Raw genomic sequence first — 18,163 nt, forward strand, 5'->3', positions numbered from 1 at the left:
TAGGATAGGCCAGGCGAGCCCATGAGCCTCCAGTGTTGTCATGATTCTAAAGTTGCTGTTATAGAAGACAAGCTGACCAGGAGCGGGAAGAACGAAGTTATAGTATATGTTGAATTTACAATGCTTTAGTTGCTTCTATGAACAATGCAGGACTTAGAGCGTTGAGTCAGTTAAGAAGAACTTATAAATATTCAGATTACTTTTGTCACGGTTGATCAGGTAGCTCCAGAACAAAACAAACAATAAAGAAACAGATTAGAAGACAAGACAAGAGATTCTTTCCAGTGAAGACTTGGCCCGAAGGAATGGCTCTGTCATGATGCAAGTCTTGACTGAATTTGACCTGACAATCAGCTTGGGTTGTGTTTGTAGCTAAGTGATGCCCTTCAGCGAAGACCTGAACCAGGCAAAAATGAAGTTATGGAGGTTGGTTGGTTGGAGGAATGGATGGGCGTTGGTATTGGTTTGGTGTGTCATATCCAAGTCTTAGTTGGTTTTGGCCCCGACGCTTAGCTGGATTTGTTTGTGTTTTATGGTTCATAGCTGAGTGATGCCCTTCAAGGAAGACTTGGATCACGACGGGAACGTCGAATTTGTGCGAAGTTTGAATAGATGAATGTTGTTGCGTTGATGTATCATATCAAGTCTTCTTTAAATTTGACCTGACACTCAGCTTAGTGGTTTGTTTTCATGAATTGCAGTTGAGTGATGCCCTTCAAAGAAGACTTGGATCAAGATGGAAGGTCGGAGATGTGCGAAGTTTGGATGTATGTTGTATTGCTTGGTGAGTGTTGTCATTGGTTGGTATGCCATGACCAGTTCTTGATTGAATTTGCCCTGACACTCAGCTCATGGAGTTGTGGTGTGTAGCTGAGTGACGCCCTTCAAGGAAGACTTGAATCAAGACAGAAGGTCGAAGTTGTCAAGGTTGAAAGTTGAGAAGTTGTTGGGCTGACGTGCCATGGCCAAGTATTGACTGAATTTGTCCTGACATCCAGCTTAGTGGTTGTGGGTTTTAGCTGAGGCACACCACGCCTGTCCAGAGAATACTTGGACCAAGACAGCAGTATGAGACCGTAAAGGGTGGCTGGACCAGCATGTTGTATTGATGGATGAAGTTCAGAAAAAGGAATGATGAAATCCTCAAAATAAGATGGATCAGCATGTTGTCGAGTTGTATGGATGGATGGATGTCATGGTCATGATGAATGGAAGTCATCAAGCAAGGGTGAGAGAACACGTTGATGGAAGATGGAAGAACAATTGGAAACAAAGATGATGTTGTTGTGGTGATGATTAAACTCATGAAGAAATGATGAGGTAGCATGTTGATGAAATACGAGAGACACAACAAGATATTGGATGAGGCATGATCAACAAGGGGAAAAAAATGATCAAGGTCCAAAGCAATGTGGAGAAGAGGCAAGTGGAGAGTTGAGGAAGGAAGAAGAAACTTGATCTGGGGAGAAAATGGAGGTACTTGTACCCCAGAAAACTCGCTTGTTTCTCAGGTTGGGAAATCACAACCAATGAGAAAGCAGGAAAAGAGCCTGTACCTTGGATTCACTTGCTAACCCCCACATGAGATGTTTTGTTAGTGGCCCCTGGCATCAAGCTCCCGAATAAAATCACCCCCAGGCTCGATAATACATCTTGGCCCCACTCAAACTTTGGCTGCTGTGACTTCCTCTTTGGGCCCCTTGACTTAAATGTTCTTGATCAAATACTCTCAGACATGCTCTATTGTGTTGTTTGTCCTTGAACTCCATGTTTTGTGAATTGCATCCACCGTGCAACCGCCGGTCACCGTACCCACTATCAGGACCCCCAGGGTTTATTCTACAGCCTTTGTTCCCAAATTTTACGGAACACATTTATGTATACTCTTTCAATGTTGCCAAAAAATGATTGTATCTTCATATTGTACTTTCCTTCTCGATCTGATAAGAGCCCGACTGAATCATACAAGCCAACGTGTGGTACTGCATTGGGGTCACCATTATCAGTCCTGTTCAGAACAATAATATCCATGCTAACTGCGATGTTTACGCGAACCGTCAGTGTTCAATACTGTGGTAAGTTTGCTACGGCGAACAACACCCCCTTCCCCCCGGCGCAGACGTACGAGTGGAACACTGTGCATGGATCTAATGGTGTTGGGTGCAGTACACAATTTCAGGCCAAGTTGTACACTGAATAGGCGTGGATGGGAGGCTTCCGAATGCCTAACAATCCATTCTCTTTTAGGTATTTGGAAATCTTCTCTCTAGGAATCAAAATCAGCAAAAAGAGCCACATGATTTATTATACAGGTCTGAGGGCCGTTTTTATGCTACATAGACTGAGGAGTTAGGTAAGAACTACATAGCAAGCGAGAAATCCCCGAAGAAATCCTGCCACGCGGTAGGAAAATAGAACAGATTCAATCCGGGAAAGTCCCACTCCGAGACGAATTGCTCCGGTACAAACCATTGAAGATCCGCCTGTGCATCAAAAAGTTCCCAAAATGGTGACGTTGCTGCTGTACCACCAGTACTTGGCTGTTGTGATTCTCGTAAAGCACGACCATATTTCTCAATACTAACTTTGAGAATTTGGAGATAGATATTCCCGGCTCCAGATTGGTTAGTATTTGAGCCTGCTTTGCTCAGCTCATGAACGAGTCGGGTTCCGTGTTCTAAAAGCTCTTCATGCTCTTCGTCACGCTCGGGTAGGAGTCGAGAGAGTTTCAGGAGTAGGAGGAAAGCGAATGCACATTTTGCCCAGACGAAATCCATGGCGTATTTCAGTTTGGCGAGGTAGAAGTCAGGCTCAACTACCATTAGGCGGAGATGTCGTCGAGCGCTTGCTTTTGCTGTGAGGAGGATTTTGCGTTCGGTTGGCGACATAGTTCTTCATTGATAATCAGTTTGACTTTCATTGTAGGTAGGAAGGTCATCACATACGCCACGTTCTCGACGCCCATGGCCCGAAGGGCTTTGCAATTTAGCATCATCTCCGCCCAGCATTTCTGTACTCGAAGAGCTGCTAGAAGGTACGGCTTTTCTTCGTTTGCGGCAATTGAGTTCTCTGTCATGGCGTCAGAAAGATTATGGATAACTTTATTTACTTGAGGCTCACCAATAATCCTTATCCAATCGCTGGTAATAGTCAGCTTGGGTTCGCTCATAGTTTTAGCATGTAACATACTCAAACCATATGTCCAAATCCACTTTCATTTCGTGAACGAAATCGGCGATCCCAGGACCATCGAGCTTTGTTCCTGGACCCAGATTATCATTAATAGTGGCTGGGAAGCAATTAGTGGCCTTGTCCACAGCACGAGATCTTTTCGTACCTCTTAAAATATTTAGCTAGTGCAGAAACTGTTAGCAAATGCCAAGCACATCCGATTTTTGTTCCAACACACCTCAACTTGAGAAAACAATCTTAAATCCAGAACTGTAGTTGAAGGATGGCTAAGAAGAATTCGACTTCGCCTCGAATTCCCAAGCAACCTTATCCCAGGCGGCTTTCCTCCATCAACACGGAATCTACCCAGAGGAAATTTAGCACTGCCGTCAAGCTATTGTCAGGGCTTACTCACATATGCTCTAAAACCAAAAGCCCAAACCAAGTCCTCGACTTGCGCATCAAATCCCTTTCCCGATCAAAGTCATGATCCAAGATTCCTGCTGCGTCCTCGTCATTCTTATACGCCAGCCGCTCAGTCAGCTCCTCAAATGCGTCATGAAGCTCCAAGTCAAGTGCCATTCGAGTAGCAAAAGATAGAATGAGTAGTCGATCTGCGGAGTAGCACGCCACAATTAGCATTGCTTGGACTGACTCGAGGCAGTTCAGTCCTTTATTTTGGATGATCACATTGATCCATTTTTTGAGTTCCGCGTGAAGCATATCCGACGTTGGACCACCGGTTCCTACAAACAGGCATTAGTTGTCATGCATGTCAAAATTTCGGATTCTAGGGCTCTGTACTCGTTTCAACCATGCAGCCAATGGTGCAGATGGCATTCAATAGAATACTGCTTCGAGCTCGGACGGAATCGAAGGTATCGTAGTCTGGGTCGAAAATTGGGATATATCTGTCCTGTTCGAGTTCAAGAAATTACTTTCTATACTCTTTATACCGTTAAGCCTTCATGTTAGTACTTACACATCCTTGGAAGAACCTAAAGCGGTAACGTAAGTGAAACGTCAGGTGTGGAAGAAAGTGAGTGGATTAAACACACGTATTAAAGCATGATACTGCACAATCCGGTGTAATAAGGCCTTTATCAATGAAATCTGCAATTGACTCCTCTCGAATCTCAAAACAGGAGCGTTTTCGCTTCTTAGATTGAAAATTGTCTCCATTCGACGGCGTATACATTGGCGCTACCGCCGTGACTCTAATTGGAGAGACATCTGGAATAGATCTTTGGTAAGACTGTGAGCTATTCATATAGTCAGCTGAGCCTGGATGAACTGTTAGAGCTCCAGGGTCCTCTGGTTGGTGAGGGTGAGCGAATTGGGAACATGACGAAGTGCAGGCACTTCCACGGCGTGGTTGGTCTGCTTGGACATGTAGTTGTTGTGGTGAGTGAAAATCTTGTCCTTGAAATCTTGGGCTTGGATCTGCATGATTCTGGTTGATCAACGCTTGCATCTCATCAAGTTGCCTTCGCAAATATTGGACCTCAGACTCGACGCCCTCAAGCCGTCTGCAGATATGTCAGCCAATTTGTTTCGGGTAGGGATCATGATATCCGTCCACCATACTCCGAGACAGGGTCTTTGGGTATCTCAAAGAAGACGCATTGCTTATCTATCTTTTGACATCTGTAGGCATCATGCTTAGAGATTGTTTATGCACGGCCTGGCAGCGGTGTTGCATACCTCCCACACGGCCGATCTCCATCGCACCTAACCTAGAATAGAATTAGTGAGCTCCTCAGTCGCATTAGCTCCAATAGTGGACGAACCTTAGACTGTCGACAGGCACTACACGCTTTCTATGCAATGGGGCATGGAGCGTCAGAACTCTTCCGGGGGAACAAAGCCGAGGTCCGGTGGCACATACAGGGATACGCTTTTTGCCGATTGGCACGGGCAAAACATGCAAGGAATCGTCGTCCTGCATCGCCGGACAATATGGGCCCTTTCTGTGCCAGTCCCTAAGGAAAATTGGACACAAAATTCGAGATGAAAAACGCGGGGTTCGGGTATTCCTCCGTTGAACGGAGGAGACTCGTGGTTCCCCACTTTTCCCCGGAACCCCAGATCACACAACCGTTGATCACGGGATTTACGTTGTCAAACCCAATTCTCATTTTGTTGTCGGTTTTTCACCCGAACGCCGATAACTATCCCCAATCTAGTAATTACGTCTGCTCATCCTTTCAACACGCATCGCGGCTTGATCAAAAAGTCGGGGTCATTGGTCCACTTGACCCGGAACTTGTCCGTCATTTCAAGAAATCAAGCGATTTGTTCCGTATCGGATGACCTTGAGGAGGAAAGTGGCATCAGCGGCTGCATGAGAAGGTTGACAAGGATGTCCCGAAAAAATCATTGGCTTGGCCCTGTTCAGACTTGAGGTTGCACGGTGCTAGACCCGAGAGATCATAAACTTCGTTTCCCCACGGGGTTTGCATATACCCTATCTCCCCCGACTTTCTGGTCTTTGTCTACTTTGGCTCTTTGGCTATCTTACTGTTATCTTCACTTGCCCATTTACTATTATCTTTTCTTTCTGCCTTTCAGGGCTGTCACTTCTCATCTCTACTTCTATCCTTCAACTCTTGGTCTGCGATGTCCAAGGTAGGAGAATCTTCACAGCCCAAGAACCAGCAGGAGGAGTTTGTCGAGTCCATCGAACATGAGGAGCAAACTCCTCACACTGTTCAGGATGAGCCGCAGGTGAACAAAGCCCAGCAGGACAAGGCTCTGCAGTTGATCGAAGAAGTAGGATATTCGACCATCTTGACTCCTGAGAACAACAAACATGTCCTTCGGAAGATCGATCTTCGTCTCCTTCCTATTATGCTAGTCATCTACTTCCTACAACAGCTTGACAAGTCAACTCTCTCTTATGCATCGGTCTTTGGACTCCAGGAGAATGCTCATCTTCATGGACATCAGTACTCCTGGTTGGGTGCAGTTGTCTATGTGGCCCAGCTGGTCTTCCAGCCCCTGGTTTCTTATCTCCTGGTCAAGGTTCCGATGGGAAAGTTTCTGGCGGCCTCGACGCTTTGCTGGGGTATTGCATTGTCTTGCATGGCTGCTGCCAACACTTTCGCTACCTTGATGGTATGTCGGCTGTTCCTTGGTATCTTTGAGGCTGGACTCGGTAAGTCGTTTCATTTTGTCAGATCAACGGGGTTCCTGCTTCTAACATTCAACAGCCCCGGCCTTTATTGCAGTGACACAGATGTGGTATAGACGGCGCGAACAGCCTGTGAGATTGGGCTCGTGGTATGCGATGAATGGCGTGGTCAACATGGTAAGGTCTTCTGGATACTTGTATCGAGCCACAGCTAAAAGCTCACCGTTCAGGTTGGAAGTTTGATCACATATGGGCTGGGACACATCAATTCTTCAGTCTTTGCTCCTTACCAGGTGAGTCAATCACCTACTCTATTGTTCTACAAGCTCTAATTCTTGCAGGTCATTTTTCTCTTTTTTGGCTTGATCACTGTTGCATTTTCGTCCGTTGTGTTGTAAGTTGGCTTCCTCCTCGCCTCATCACCAAATAATAATATACTAATGCTTCCTTTCATAGCTTTTTTATGCCCGACTCGCCCCTTAAAGCTAAGTTCTTGTCCGAAGATGATAAATTAGTGGCTGTTGAAAGGTACCTGCTTCCGAGAACTTTCTGGGTCTTCTCCCAGCTAACACATATAGATTGCGAATGAACCAACAAGGTATTGAAAGCCACGAATGGAAATGGGAGCATGTCAAGGAGTCATGCCTGGACCTCAAGTCATGGTTTTGGTTTTCTCTGATGGTTTCTATCTCGTATGTAGAACCACCCCTGTCTTATTGCTGTCTTTTTCTAACTTGTGCAGAATCCCGAGTGGTGGAATCACCACATTCGGTCCTTTGATTATAGAATCCTTTGGTTTCAACAGTCTCAACACGATCCTTCTCAACGTTCCGTTCGGTGCAGTTCAGCTTATCGCTACAATGGGAGGTGCTTGGTTGGCTACAACATGGAGGAAAAAAGGTCCCGTCCTTGCACTATTGTGTCTTCCCCCAATTGCAGGCTGTATTATGCTGTTGAAGATCCCTCATGACGATGCTCACAAGGGCCCTCTTCTCGTGGGCTACTACATCATCTCTGTCTACCCAAGTATCACGCCGTTGATCTACTCTTGGTCGGCCGCCAACACTGCCGGAGAGACAAAGAAGAAGGTCACCACGGGTATTCTTCTCGTGGGACAGTGTGTTGGTAACATCATCGGACCCAACCTGTACACCACTGACGAGGCACCGCTGTACCACCGTGGACTGCTTTCTAACCTCTCACTTTTCTGTGTCTTGTGGCTCCTCATTATGCTGAACATGGCTTACCTGTCTTTTCTCAATAAGAAGCACGAGAAGAAGCGTGTTGCTCTTGGAAAAGATGCTAAGATTATTGATCACTCCATGTTCGCAGTTGGGGCTGTACCAACAGACAAAGATGGCATGCCGGTCCAACAGGTGGCTGATGATAATGCCTTCAAGGATCTGACGGACTTGCAGAACGAGGACTTCGTTTATGTCTATTAGACGCAGTTACTGGCACTAAGGTAGTGTTGCTGACGAATTGGGAATGATTATTTATTGTAGTATTTTGAATGCATTTCAGAGACTTCAGAGCTCTGTGTTTACACGTATAAGATGTCAACTTTGGTATTTCGATTCTTAAAAACTGCTAAGTGATAAATCTATATTGCTATTGAACACCTTGAAATAAAAATTGCCCGTTTTCACCTGTAGTTAGACCTAATGGGTTCCTAGGGAGTCTCCTGGATGCTTAATCGGGCCCTATGCATCTGCTGAATTCGGAGTAGCTATTGACCTTCTTTAAACCTAAAGAAAACAGTTTCTTACGGAACTACCGCTTCCCGTACACATACTACATACGTGTCAAGTCCATGGTGAGGTTCCCGGCTAGCAGCTTCGGCGTTTCGTAAAAAGAATTCTTAATACTTTTTCCTAGCTGCAGGCAAGTAGACCCACATAGTTACCATCAAATCGGCGTTTGCTCGCATCTCCGGCATCTCGACATCCGGGGTGGTGGGTCAATAGCCGATCTTGTCCAACAAGAGTCAATTCGGAGATGATCCCCGATCTCCGATGTATACTGCCCCACGCCATGCATGATGGTTTCATTGCAACGCGGGGCAAGCAATTCAAGCAGAATGCTACAAATACAGCTGTCTGCCAGGGTGCTCCGAGCTATCATCTGCGATTGAGTCCACATTTCAATCACAATGCCTCAGAAAGAAAGCTGCCCGCGTGGCTATTCACAAGTGCCCTCGAGCACCCAGCAAGACGCCTCGGTGCTTATCCGCAGTAGCTCCAAGAGCAAGAATGCTTTTGATTTCTCGTTCGAAGCTATCCGCAAGAACCTTTTCCGGGTTACCTTCACCTCGCCGGAGCATGTTGTTCCTCCCTATCCCAGCGTCATCAAGCCCGAGACCGATCTCAAGAACGTGAACGTTTCCGCCAAGTCCTCCGAAACCTCCAAGTCTATCGAAGTGGGTGGTGTCACAGCTACTGTTGAGTGGGAGTCGACTCCTGTTGTTTCATTGGGATGGACTGGGTCGGATAAGCTTCTTCACCGCGATCTCCCTTTGCGCTCATACGTCGCTGATGGAGAGGGTGTTGCGCACTACTCGGTCCATGACCGCGAGGCGCTGCATGTTGGTCTGGGAGAGAAGGCTGCGCCTATGGATCTTAGCGGCCGTAACTTCCAGCTCTCCGCCACCGACTGCTTCGGATACGACGCCTACAACTCCGATCCTCTATACAAGCACATTCCGCTGTTGATCAAGGCCACTCCGGAAGGCTGTGTTGCTCTCTTCTCGACAACCCATGGCCGTGGATCCTGGTCCGTTGGTGCCGAGATTGACGGTCTCTGGGGTCACTTCAAGATCTACCGCCAGGACTACGGTGGTTTGGAGCAGTACATGATTGTCGGAAAGAACCTTCAGGAGGTCGTCCGATCTTACGCCGAGCTCGTGGGAATGCCATTGCTCGTTCCCCGTTGGGCCTACGGATACGTCTCGGGTGGATACAAGTACACAATGCTGGATGAGCCTCGTGCCTCCGATGCGCTGATTGATTTCGCCGAGACTTTGGAGAAGCACGAAATTCCTTGCTCAGGTCACCAAATGAGCTCCGGATACTCCATCTCAGAGCACGAGCCTAAGGTCCGAACCGTCTTCACCTGGAACTACCACCGCTTCCCCGACCCAGAGGCTTGGATCAAGAAGATGCACGAGCACGGCATTCGTCTGATCAGCAACATCAAGCCCTTCCTGCTCGAGTCCCACCCCGATTTCAAGCACCTCATCGATTCCCGCGGTTTCTTCCAAGACGACGCTAAGGATCCTGGATACATGCAGCTGTGGAGTGCCGGAGGTGCCACCGGTGGAGAAGGCTGCCACATTGATTTCACATCCGAAGCCGCCTTCAAATGGTGGTTTGAAGGAGTCCAGAAGCTGAAGAAGGTCGGCATCGACGGCATGTGGAACGACAACAACGAATACACCCTTCCAACCGACGACTGGACTCTAGCCCTTGATGAGTCCATGGTCAACGGTGAAATAAAGAAGGCGGTCCCCAACAACGTCGGCCAGTGGGGTCGTGCCCTCCACACTGAATTGATGGGCAAATCCTCTCACGATGCCCTTCTCGACTTGGAACCAAAATACAGACCATTCGTCCTCACCCGCAGTGCCACTGCTGGAACAATGCGCTACTGCTCAAGTACCTGGTCTGGCGACAACGTCACAAGCTGGGAGAGTATGAAGGGATCAAACGCTCTCTCTCTGAACGCAGGCATGTCCTTGATGCAATACGAAGGCCACGATATCGGCGGTTTCGAAGGTCCCCAGCCCTCGCCCGAACTTCTTCTTCGCTGGATTCAGCTCGGATGTAACTCCATCCGCTTCACGATCAACTGCTTCAAGACGTCGCCTGATAACAACTCTGTTGGTGAGGTTATTGAGCCTTACATGTATCCTGAGATTACACCTTTGGTCCGTGATGCTATTAAGCGTCGCTATGAGATCTTGCCATACATTTACTCGCTCGGTCTGTCAAGTCATCAGACTGCTACACCACCCCAGCGCTGGGTCGGTTGGGGCTACGAGTCTGATCCCGAGGTCTGGACAAAGGCCCTCAAGGCCGGTGACACCCAATTCTGGTTTGGAGACTCCATGCTCGTTGGCGGTGTCTACGAGCCAGGCGTCAACGTCGCAAAGATGTATCTGCCTCGCAAATCCGGGCCGGAATTCGACTACGGCTATGTCAACATGAATGCGCCGTACACCTACTTCCCCTCCGGCCAGTGGGTTGAGATTCCTGCCGAGTGGCGCGAGAGTATCCCTCTCATCGCGAAGATCGGAGGTGCTATCCCTGTTGGCAAGAACGTGCACACCCGTGTTCCCGGCGATGATACCCCTGCTTCGATGGGTGTTAAGGTGTTGGATGATTACCGTGGTGTTGAGGTCTTCCCGCCTAAGGGCTCTTCACATGGAACTGTGTTTGAGAACACCTGGTTCGAGGATGATGGTATTGCGCAGGAGCCTAAGATCTCGAATTACACGCTCAGCTATAGCTCTACTGTTGAGAAGGTGCTTGTGCACTTCCAGCGTGATGAGAGTAGTGGGTTTGTGCCTGCTTGGAAGGAGGTTGATGTTGTCCTTCACTATGGAGATCAGCGTGCTGTTGTCTCTTCTTCTGGACAGGAGATCGTGGCTAAGGGTGCTGATTCCCGCGGTCGGTTGGTGTACACTATTAAGGCTTGAGGTGGGGATTTTATGAGAAATGATGTCTTGCATTGGGTAGATTGGACTACATATATTGGTCAACACGTGACGGTCCACGGGGTTACCTGACATGAACATAGATTTTCATATTTGAACATAGATGAATGGTTTTCTAATGGACATTCCAAAAATGGTTCTGAATTTTGACTTTCGATATTTCTGATATTTGTTAGATAGTTTCTGTGGACTATAAGCTAGATTAAGATATGAAGCCAGTATTACATACTCTGGTCCCTCGTGGATCTAGCATACCATTATGTTGGACCTCGGGAAGATATTAAGTAAAATCCAGATGCATTTATGAAAAAAGACTTGTTAATACACGAAGATGTTATAACACCAACAAACAAGGAATCATCTATACAGTACAAAGTCCGACGCTCGAATGCAATGCCAGACGAATATGAAACTAAAGCCTATCAAGTCATGCAAAGACAGCAAGAAAGACAAAGTTCCACCTTACTTCTGGTTCTCAGCACCCAGAAGCTCACCAGTGAAGGGATCCAACTTCAACTCCCTCGAAGTAATAGGCTTGTAAGTCAACTCTCCCTTCTCAGCCAACCCAAGCCTCCTCTTTTGACCAGCCTCACCCGCACGACCCAAAACACCTGCAATAAGCGAAACAGCCTGCAAGCTATCATCGTTCGCAGGGATAGGATATGTCAGACGAGTAGGATCAGCATCCGTATCCACAATGCCGATAGTAGGCACATTATTCAAACCACACTCGTGCAGCAGCACAACATTCTCCAGCGGGTTGAAGCAAACGACCAAATCGGGCTTCACGGAAGGTCTATCCGCAAGATCCACCTTGAACTCGGGGAGGGTCTCGTCCACCGCATTCACAACCTTTGTCTCGCAGTGGCCGAGAATCTGCTGTCCGTTTGTCAGGGAGCCGGGGATCCAGCGCTCGAAGATGTGGTATCCGCGCGCGAGATCGGCAGCGCGGACAACGGCCGGCTTCTGGCCCTTGCGGGTTCCGACGAAGAGGATGATGCCTCCGCGGGCGGCGACTTCTTCAACGACCTTGGCGGCACGGCGGAGGTACGCGGCTGTTGCGTCGAGGGAGATGATGTGGATGCCCTCACGGATACCGAAGATGTAACGACTGTTCTGGGGGTTCCAGCGGGAGGTGCTGTGGCCCATGTGTGTACCCGCCGCGAGGAGGAGCTCGAGGGTAACTTCTGATGGGGAGATGGGGTTCTGGAGGACGTCGGGTGTGTGTTCTTCCTTGACGGAGGATCCAAGGGAGTTGAATTTCGCTTCTGGAGAGGTGAAAGAGAAGGTTAGTTGGATGGAAACTTTTTTTAATGCAAGCATAATAGTTCATGTTTGGGTACTGTTAGGGGAATCGGAGTTGCTCACTTGACTTTAGTGACCCCTGCCATGCCTCGCGCTGGCTGGGTGGGCGTGTGGCCTTAACAGCTCTGGGAATAGGGGTTGAAGATGGGGTCTGAACTGCTGTGTCGACCGGTGCATCGGAGGAGAGTGAACGGCTGTAGACCGGAGCGCGGCGACTCAAAGCCAACAATTGGCGGCCTGGAGGAATAATCGTCAGTTGAGAAAATCTCAATGGGTTATTCGGAATGATTGGGAATCGCTTACTTTGCCGCACACCAAGTTGTCGTACAATCATGTTGGGTATAGACATCTGAATCGGAGCAAATGCGTGTTCAAGACTTGAGTTCTCCGCGCAACTTTTGTCGGACTTTCTGTGGCCTAAGGCAGAAACTTTAACTTAACACCTGAGGCACCAGTCTCGGCCAATCGAGGCATTAAGGCATTAAGGCTTCTTACGCTTATCCCGATTCAGACACGGGCTGGACTGATCTCTCGATCGGCGTTCCCCCGCGCAGTGGCAAAGTTCCCTACATTAACTTGATGTAATACGTCGATCATTTGTTCAGATCTGAAAAATGCTATTCTGATTCTCTTGGATTCTTGTATGGATGCGAAGATGGTACACGTAAAGGCTATGAATTAAGCCATAAGAAACATAAAATAAAAGCGATTTGGCAAAAGCACTCATGCCAGCCCGTTCTCGCCAAGGTAGCAGACAAAAGGAAATTCATGAGTGTTTAATGGTCATCACGATAGGCAAACTAATGGAAAAGATAAAAGCAAAAATGAAAAGGACCACGGTCGGCCAGGGGTATCAAGACGATAGAACATTCCCCGTTTAGCGCTTGAAGAAGCCACCGAGCTGGTCCATCATGCCGCTGTTGTTGTGGGAAGGAGGGCCGGGGGGACCACCGTAGGGGCCACCGGGACCCTGGGGGCTCTCATCGTGCTTGCGGTGCTTCTTGATAGCGTCCTCGGCAATGCTGCCCATGATGGCTCCACCGATCGTTCCGAGGAAGCCGTGGTTGGCCTTGTGGCCGGCGAAACCACCAGCGGCACCACCGGCAAGGGCACCAGCGAGACCACGCTCGCCATCCTGGGCCTGACCGGGAGCAGACTGCTGCTCATTGTAGTAACTGGAATCAAGTTAGTTTCATGTCGAAGTAATTTAAGGGAGGTGGGGGTGAAACATACCCCTGTCGGGAGGCGTCCTCGCCGTACTGGTGCTGCTGCTGCTCGCCACCGTAGTGCTGCTGGGACTGCTGGCCCTGCTGGCTGTAGTAGTCGTTGGAACCACCCTGCTGGGAGTAGCCCTGCTGGCCGTAACCCTGCTGCTCCTGGTGCCGGGGCTGCTGGTTGTAGTAATCGTTGGAGCCACCCTGCTGAGAGTAGCCCTGCTGACCGTAACCCTGCTGCTGAGGGTAACCACCCTGCTGCTGGCCGTAGCCCTGGTTGTACTGGTCGTTGTTGTAGTAACCGGACATGATGAAGATGTGATGTGAAGGTGTGGGGAAGTTGAGAGTTTGGAAGGATGGAAAGTGTGTGGATGATAAGTAGGGAATGAGGGGCAGAGGGTGGCCTTTTTATAACAAGTGACCACAGGGCTGACGGGGCCAAAAGGACCCCACATGGCCGCGCAAAATCACCCAACGCCGAGAAAGCACTCGGAGGCGCAGTGGTTTGTCACTTACACAGCCAGGCACCGCCACATGTCGCCATCTTCGCATGCATAATGCACCTCGTGGCTATGCAGCCCACAGGGCTGAGTTCCCTGAATACCGAAATACGCTGTACGTGGCCTTCCAAAAATAGAGGGAAATCAGTCCCTTCGGAAGCCCGGCTCAGATCTTCCAAAATGTTCCAAAGTTCGATCGTTACGAAGCGCCAAGACGATCGGGCTCGCGTCATTTTCCCTCACATCCGCGCAAATTCCGGCTGCCTAACGCGCTAAGCCACTACTCTGCTTGGCTGTGTTACGGAGTTCACGGTTAAACCTTTCTCCTTTCCATGACCGGATCTACCGATGACATGTTTGGTACGGGTATTGAGGCTTTGCGCATTTTCAAGGTGCCCACAATCTACGTAACCGTGTATCCCGAGCATAACTAAAATACCCCACATCAGACGGGACCATGCATAACTTAACTCTTTCCTTTTTTGAACTCCCGACTACAAAGATCATACACTTCGGTCTGATGACTGCAGAAGATGACCCAACTATTCCCGAGTCTGAAAACCTAAAGAATATAGTCGTGCTCGTTCGATTGGTCTGCGATTAAATGAGGGGTAACTATGATATTTGCTTTTTCCCTCCACTATCTGATACGAACTCCTGTAAATAAGCAAAAGGCTTATAACTTCATCCTTGTAAGCCTGAAGCCCTGGAGGCTGATTCAAGCATTTGGAACGCCTACCTCATATTGACTCATAAATTTACACATAACAACCATAGTTCAATCCCATAAAGCCATAATGATTCACGATGTAGGAATGAACCCCCTCGGCCATCATTTCCGGTTACGGACCTTTCTGATGCATCTTACTGCATGTTCCCTACTTCGCTGTCGATCTACGCCTTATCATCCCGGCTAGGCCGATCACTCAAAATCAAGGCTCAAGCAAGGGGAATCCTGGTTCGGTCGCGCGACCGACACTTTTATGTCTCTTCATATTAGCAGCCAAACATCCCATTGCGATATAATCGATTTTCTCATATTCAAGATGCTTTGGCGTTCAGCTCTTCAGTTATCCTCCTGCCTCTTATCTCTCACAGCAGGAGTAGCAGCTGTAGCAAGCGACACCCATCACCCGACAATATATCTCATCCGACACGGCGAAAAGTCCGGCGATCCGAACGATCATGAGCTCACCTTCGAGGGGGTCATGCGCGCCCAATGTTTACGTGATGTCTTTGGTGTCGACTCCAAATACAATATTTCATATATCATGGCGCCGGCTATGGAGGAGAGTGAGTAGAGCAGGACTGGTCCTGTCAAAAGTGGCGCTAATTGATTGTCCTTTCGGGTCAGATGGCGAGCATGGTCGCGCTTTGAAGGCTGCCCTGCCTCTTGCAAACGACCTCGGTCTAGAAGTGGATGTGCAGTGCGGCAAGCGCATGGGTGACCTCGAGCTGCAATGCGTTGCTGATGTGTCTCGGTCTTATGATGGGCCCGGTAACGTTCTTCTCGTTTGGCGACATAAGAGTATGTCGACAATTGCGGAGTTGCTGGGAGTAAAGGAGCATATTAAGTGTCCGAAAAACAGGTAAGTCGATTTTCTTGTGGTTTCAAGGTGCATGTACTGATGTTATTCGGTTAGCTATGACCTGATTTGGACAATTCCATATCCATATGACCGAGTCACTGAGCTGAAGAGCGAGAATTGTCCAGGGCTGGACGTGGATATAGAGGGGTTGATCGTTCAATATTGATAGACTGTCATCGTAGACAGGAAAGTAAAGCTGGACCTGGGTTCATCGCATCACACGAATCGCGAGTATGAATTTCGATTGAAGTGAGATTAAGGTTGAATAGAAAAGAAGGGCTGTGTAATTAGTTCAATAGCAAAATCTATTTCGGGTATACAGTACGGTCGCGGAAATATTCAGCTTAGTTCCGTTTCGTGTGGCTGTGCTATTCCACGACTTTCGGCCCCCGCGGGTCTAGGCAACATTGACAGGGTTGTGCGGGGTCGCAACACCTGCTGTTTCGGTTCACACGACGATCTCGTTAATCAACCGCAACTTGATTTCGGTTGCAGTGGCAAATTTCAGCCCTGTTCCCAGGGGCTAGACTTGGGACTTGAGGTCTTTGTTTTCATCCCTACAAGAACCGATCCTTGTCAGTTACGTCATTTTGTTTTCATTCGTTCGAAAAATGGGGACAAACAATCCACATGAAATATCCATTACCGAGGTAATCCGATGTGTGAAGATAGAAAGACAGTGTCAGCAATGGTGGGTGGTGGCACTGGGGAGATGTTACAAGCAGAAAGAGGGACATGGAACCGTTGCACTTTGCTGACGGGTAGTGAAGGACGTTGAATTACGTGAGCTCAACTTGAATGGACCATAGCTACGTCCATGCATTTTAGGCGACCAACGGTCTTTCTCAAAGGTTATCTTGATTCTCAGATATCATATACTGTAGACAATTCAATGCAGATCTATATACAATTAAATAAACAAAACCGTCAACACACTCCAATCAAAATCTCAGAATCAGACAGTAATCCGTCTCGCCTTCAAATACTCATAATCAGGCATCGACTTCCTCACATACTCCTCCACAAGGGCCCCGGTCTCCTCCCCAAACTCCTTCCTCCACTTAACTGCCTCAGCATCAATATCAATAACCTCCGGCGCCTTATCCTTAACAATACCCGAAGAATTCTCCAATGTAGCAAGCATAACACTAGCAGCACTCAAATTCTTCTGAACCTCCTCAGCACTAGCATTCGGATCACCATTATCCCACTTAGCCGACTTCTTAGCGTCATTCTTATCCTTCCACTCAAACTGCACAACACTCTTATCCAAGCCAGTCCGCTCACAGAACTTCAACACAACCTCAGGGTTATGAATCAGATCATGCGCATCGATAATAGGTGGCTGAACCGGTGCATCAGGCTGCTCCATACACCAATCATACAGAAGGCGCGTCCAACGCATATCCATATTCGTAAATGAAGCACCCTTCACCCCATCTTCGTCCAGCATGCCTATTTCGCCCACTTTGAGCATGGCTCTGTACATGGATGGCCAGGCTAGTGCGGGATGTCTGATGATGAAGGCCATCTGCCACGAACGCAGATACTCATCTGAAAGAATGGTCTCGTTGAACTGGGACGATGTCTGGGTGGGTCCGTACTTCTCCGGCATGTCTAAGCGGAAAGACTTGAAGAATTCTTCATCGTGGATGCCTGTGTAGGACTTCAGGAGTGCGGCGGGGCTGTAGAAAAAGTATGCGTGCTCCTTTGTGAACATCATTTGGTGATTGTTTTCGGCTTGTGTGGAGAATTCCTCCAATGTGTTAAAACACTCCTGGAAGGAGTGCTTTACGTGGGTTTTTTCATCGTCGGTCCAGTGATCAATGGATTTTTTTTTGTAATTCGAGGCGGCGGCTTCGATGTATGCTGGGAAAAAAAAGTAACCAGCTTTTTGGTTGGTGACGAGGTTGGGCTGGTTGGAGATATTGAGGATTTTCGCGAGGAGGTTTGAGGCTGTTCGGGGGATGCTGACGAGCAGGAGCCTGCGGGGCGTGGCGGCGGGAACGGTAGTGGTATGGGGTTCAGGACCGGCCATTTTAAATTGAAGTGCTTTTGATAGGTCTTGTAGTAAATAAGCTTAATTTTGCGAGCAATGAGAGTGTGCGGAGATGGCTACATTTTAGGGGCGGATGGCGTGATTATATGCTTACATTGGGGCTAAATGAAATCAACATCTGGGCTAAATTGACCTATTCTGCAACCCTCGGACAATCACTTCGAAGCATGGGCACACCCCTTTTCTTCCAATTCTTCGCTACGATTGGGTCTCTCGGACTTAAGACGGCCTTCAAACGCGAAGTAGCGGGGTAGAAATGCGTGTCATTCGGGATCTGGGCGGGTCCCATTGAGGATCTGCATCCAAAGCTTCTGTTCTAGGTAAATAGAGAAGAGAAAGTCGGCATATCGGTGCTTGGAGCGCCCGACGCCTATCGCTATTATTGATGAGGTGGGCTTGGCTTCAGCAGGCTCCACTGGAAAGGGGGCACAGCTTTGGCGTGGTGCATTCTCTTTCGGAGACAGAAACCTCCGTACAT

The 18,163-nt window shown here is 48.4% G+C and overlaps 7 protein-coding genes across 7 annotated transcripts; 3 read left to right on the plus strand and 4 right to left on the minus strand.

Moving 5' to 3' along the window:
• Positions 1-2,360: 2,360 nt before the first annotated feature.
• On the minus strand, positions 2,361-4,369 carry N7503_010789 (uncharacterized protein; the record flags this gene model as incomplete). Its single annotated transcript, XM_057070335.1, has 9 exons — positions 2,361-2,892; positions 2,946-3,069; positions 3,121-3,140; positions 3,190-3,289; positions 3,338-3,339; positions 3,587-3,917; positions 3,976-4,087; positions 4,154-4,169; positions 4,230-4,369. 9 exons carry the CDS (start codon positions 4,367-4,369, stop codon positions 2,361-2,363), a joined length of 1,377 nt encoding a protein of 458 aa, XP_056916946.1.
• Positions 4,370-5,790: 1,421 nt separating this feature from the next.
• Positions 5,791-7,749, plus strand: N7503_010790 (uncharacterized protein; the record flags this gene model as incomplete). Its single annotated transcript, XM_057070336.1, has 7 exons — positions 5,791-6,328; positions 6,384-6,481; positions 6,535-6,597; positions 6,646-6,698; positions 6,761-6,832; positions 6,883-6,996; positions 7,047-7,749. The coding sequence occupies 7 exons, from the start codon at positions 5,791-5,793 to the stop codon at positions 7,747-7,749; spliced, it is 1,641 nt and encodes a 546-aa protein (XP_056916947.1).
• Positions 7,750-8,456: 707 nt separating this feature from the next.
• Positions 8,457-11,000, plus strand: N7503_010791 (putative alpha-glucosidase; the record flags this gene model as incomplete). The annotated part of the gene is made up of 1 exon (XM_057070337.1): positions 8,457-11,000. The coding sequence occupies one exon, from the start codon at positions 8,457-8,459 to the stop codon at positions 10,998-11,000; it is 2,544 nt and encodes an 847-aa protein (XP_056916948.1).
• A 480-nt stretch (positions 11,001-11,480) lies between these two features.
• On the minus strand, positions 11,481-12,657 carry N7503_010792 (mitochondrial 37S ribosomal protein uS2m; the record flags this gene model as incomplete). Its single annotated transcript, XM_057070338.1, has 3 exons — positions 11,481-12,286; positions 12,387-12,560; positions 12,627-12,657. 3 exons carry the CDS (start codon positions 12,655-12,657, stop codon positions 11,481-11,483), a joined length of 1,011 nt encoding a protein of 336 aa, XP_056916949.1.
• Positions 12,658-13,200: 543 nt separating this feature from the next.
• Positions 13,201-13,846, minus strand: hel10 (putative high expression lethality protein Hel10; the record flags this gene model as incomplete). The annotated part of the gene is made up of 2 exons (XM_057070339.1): positions 13,201-13,498; positions 13,557-13,846. The coding sequence occupies 2 exons, from the start codon at positions 13,844-13,846 to the stop codon at positions 13,201-13,203; spliced, it is 588 nt and encodes a 195-aa protein (XP_056916950.1).
• A 1,237-nt stretch (positions 13,847-15,083) lies between these two features.
• Positions 15,084-15,792, plus strand: N7503_010794 (putative phosphoglycerate mutase family protein; the record flags this gene model as incomplete). The annotated part of the gene is made up of 3 exons (XM_057070340.1): positions 15,084-15,330; positions 15,392-15,626; positions 15,681-15,792. 3 exons carry the CDS (start codon positions 15,084-15,086, stop codon positions 15,790-15,792), a joined length of 594 nt encoding a protein of 197 aa, XP_056916951.1.
• Positions 15,793-16,581: 789 nt separating this feature from the next.
• N7503_010795 (uncharacterized protein) lies at positions 16,582-17,664 on the minus strand (the record flags this gene model as incomplete). Its single annotated transcript, XM_057070341.1, has 1 exon — positions 16,582-17,664. One exon carries the CDS (start codon positions 17,662-17,664, stop codon positions 16,582-16,584), a length of 1,083 nt encoding a protein of 360 aa, XP_056916952.1.
• Between the last annotated feature and the right edge of the window lie 499 nt (positions 17,665-18,163).

The sequence above is a fragment of the Penicillium pulvis genome (assembly GCF_028828015.1).
Source record: "Penicillium pulvis strain IBT 33274 chromosome Unknown scaffold_8_segment0_segment0, whole genome shotgun sequence".
NCBI lineage: Eukaryota > Fungi > Ascomycota > Eurotiomycetes > Eurotiales > Aspergillaceae > Penicillium > Penicillium pulvis.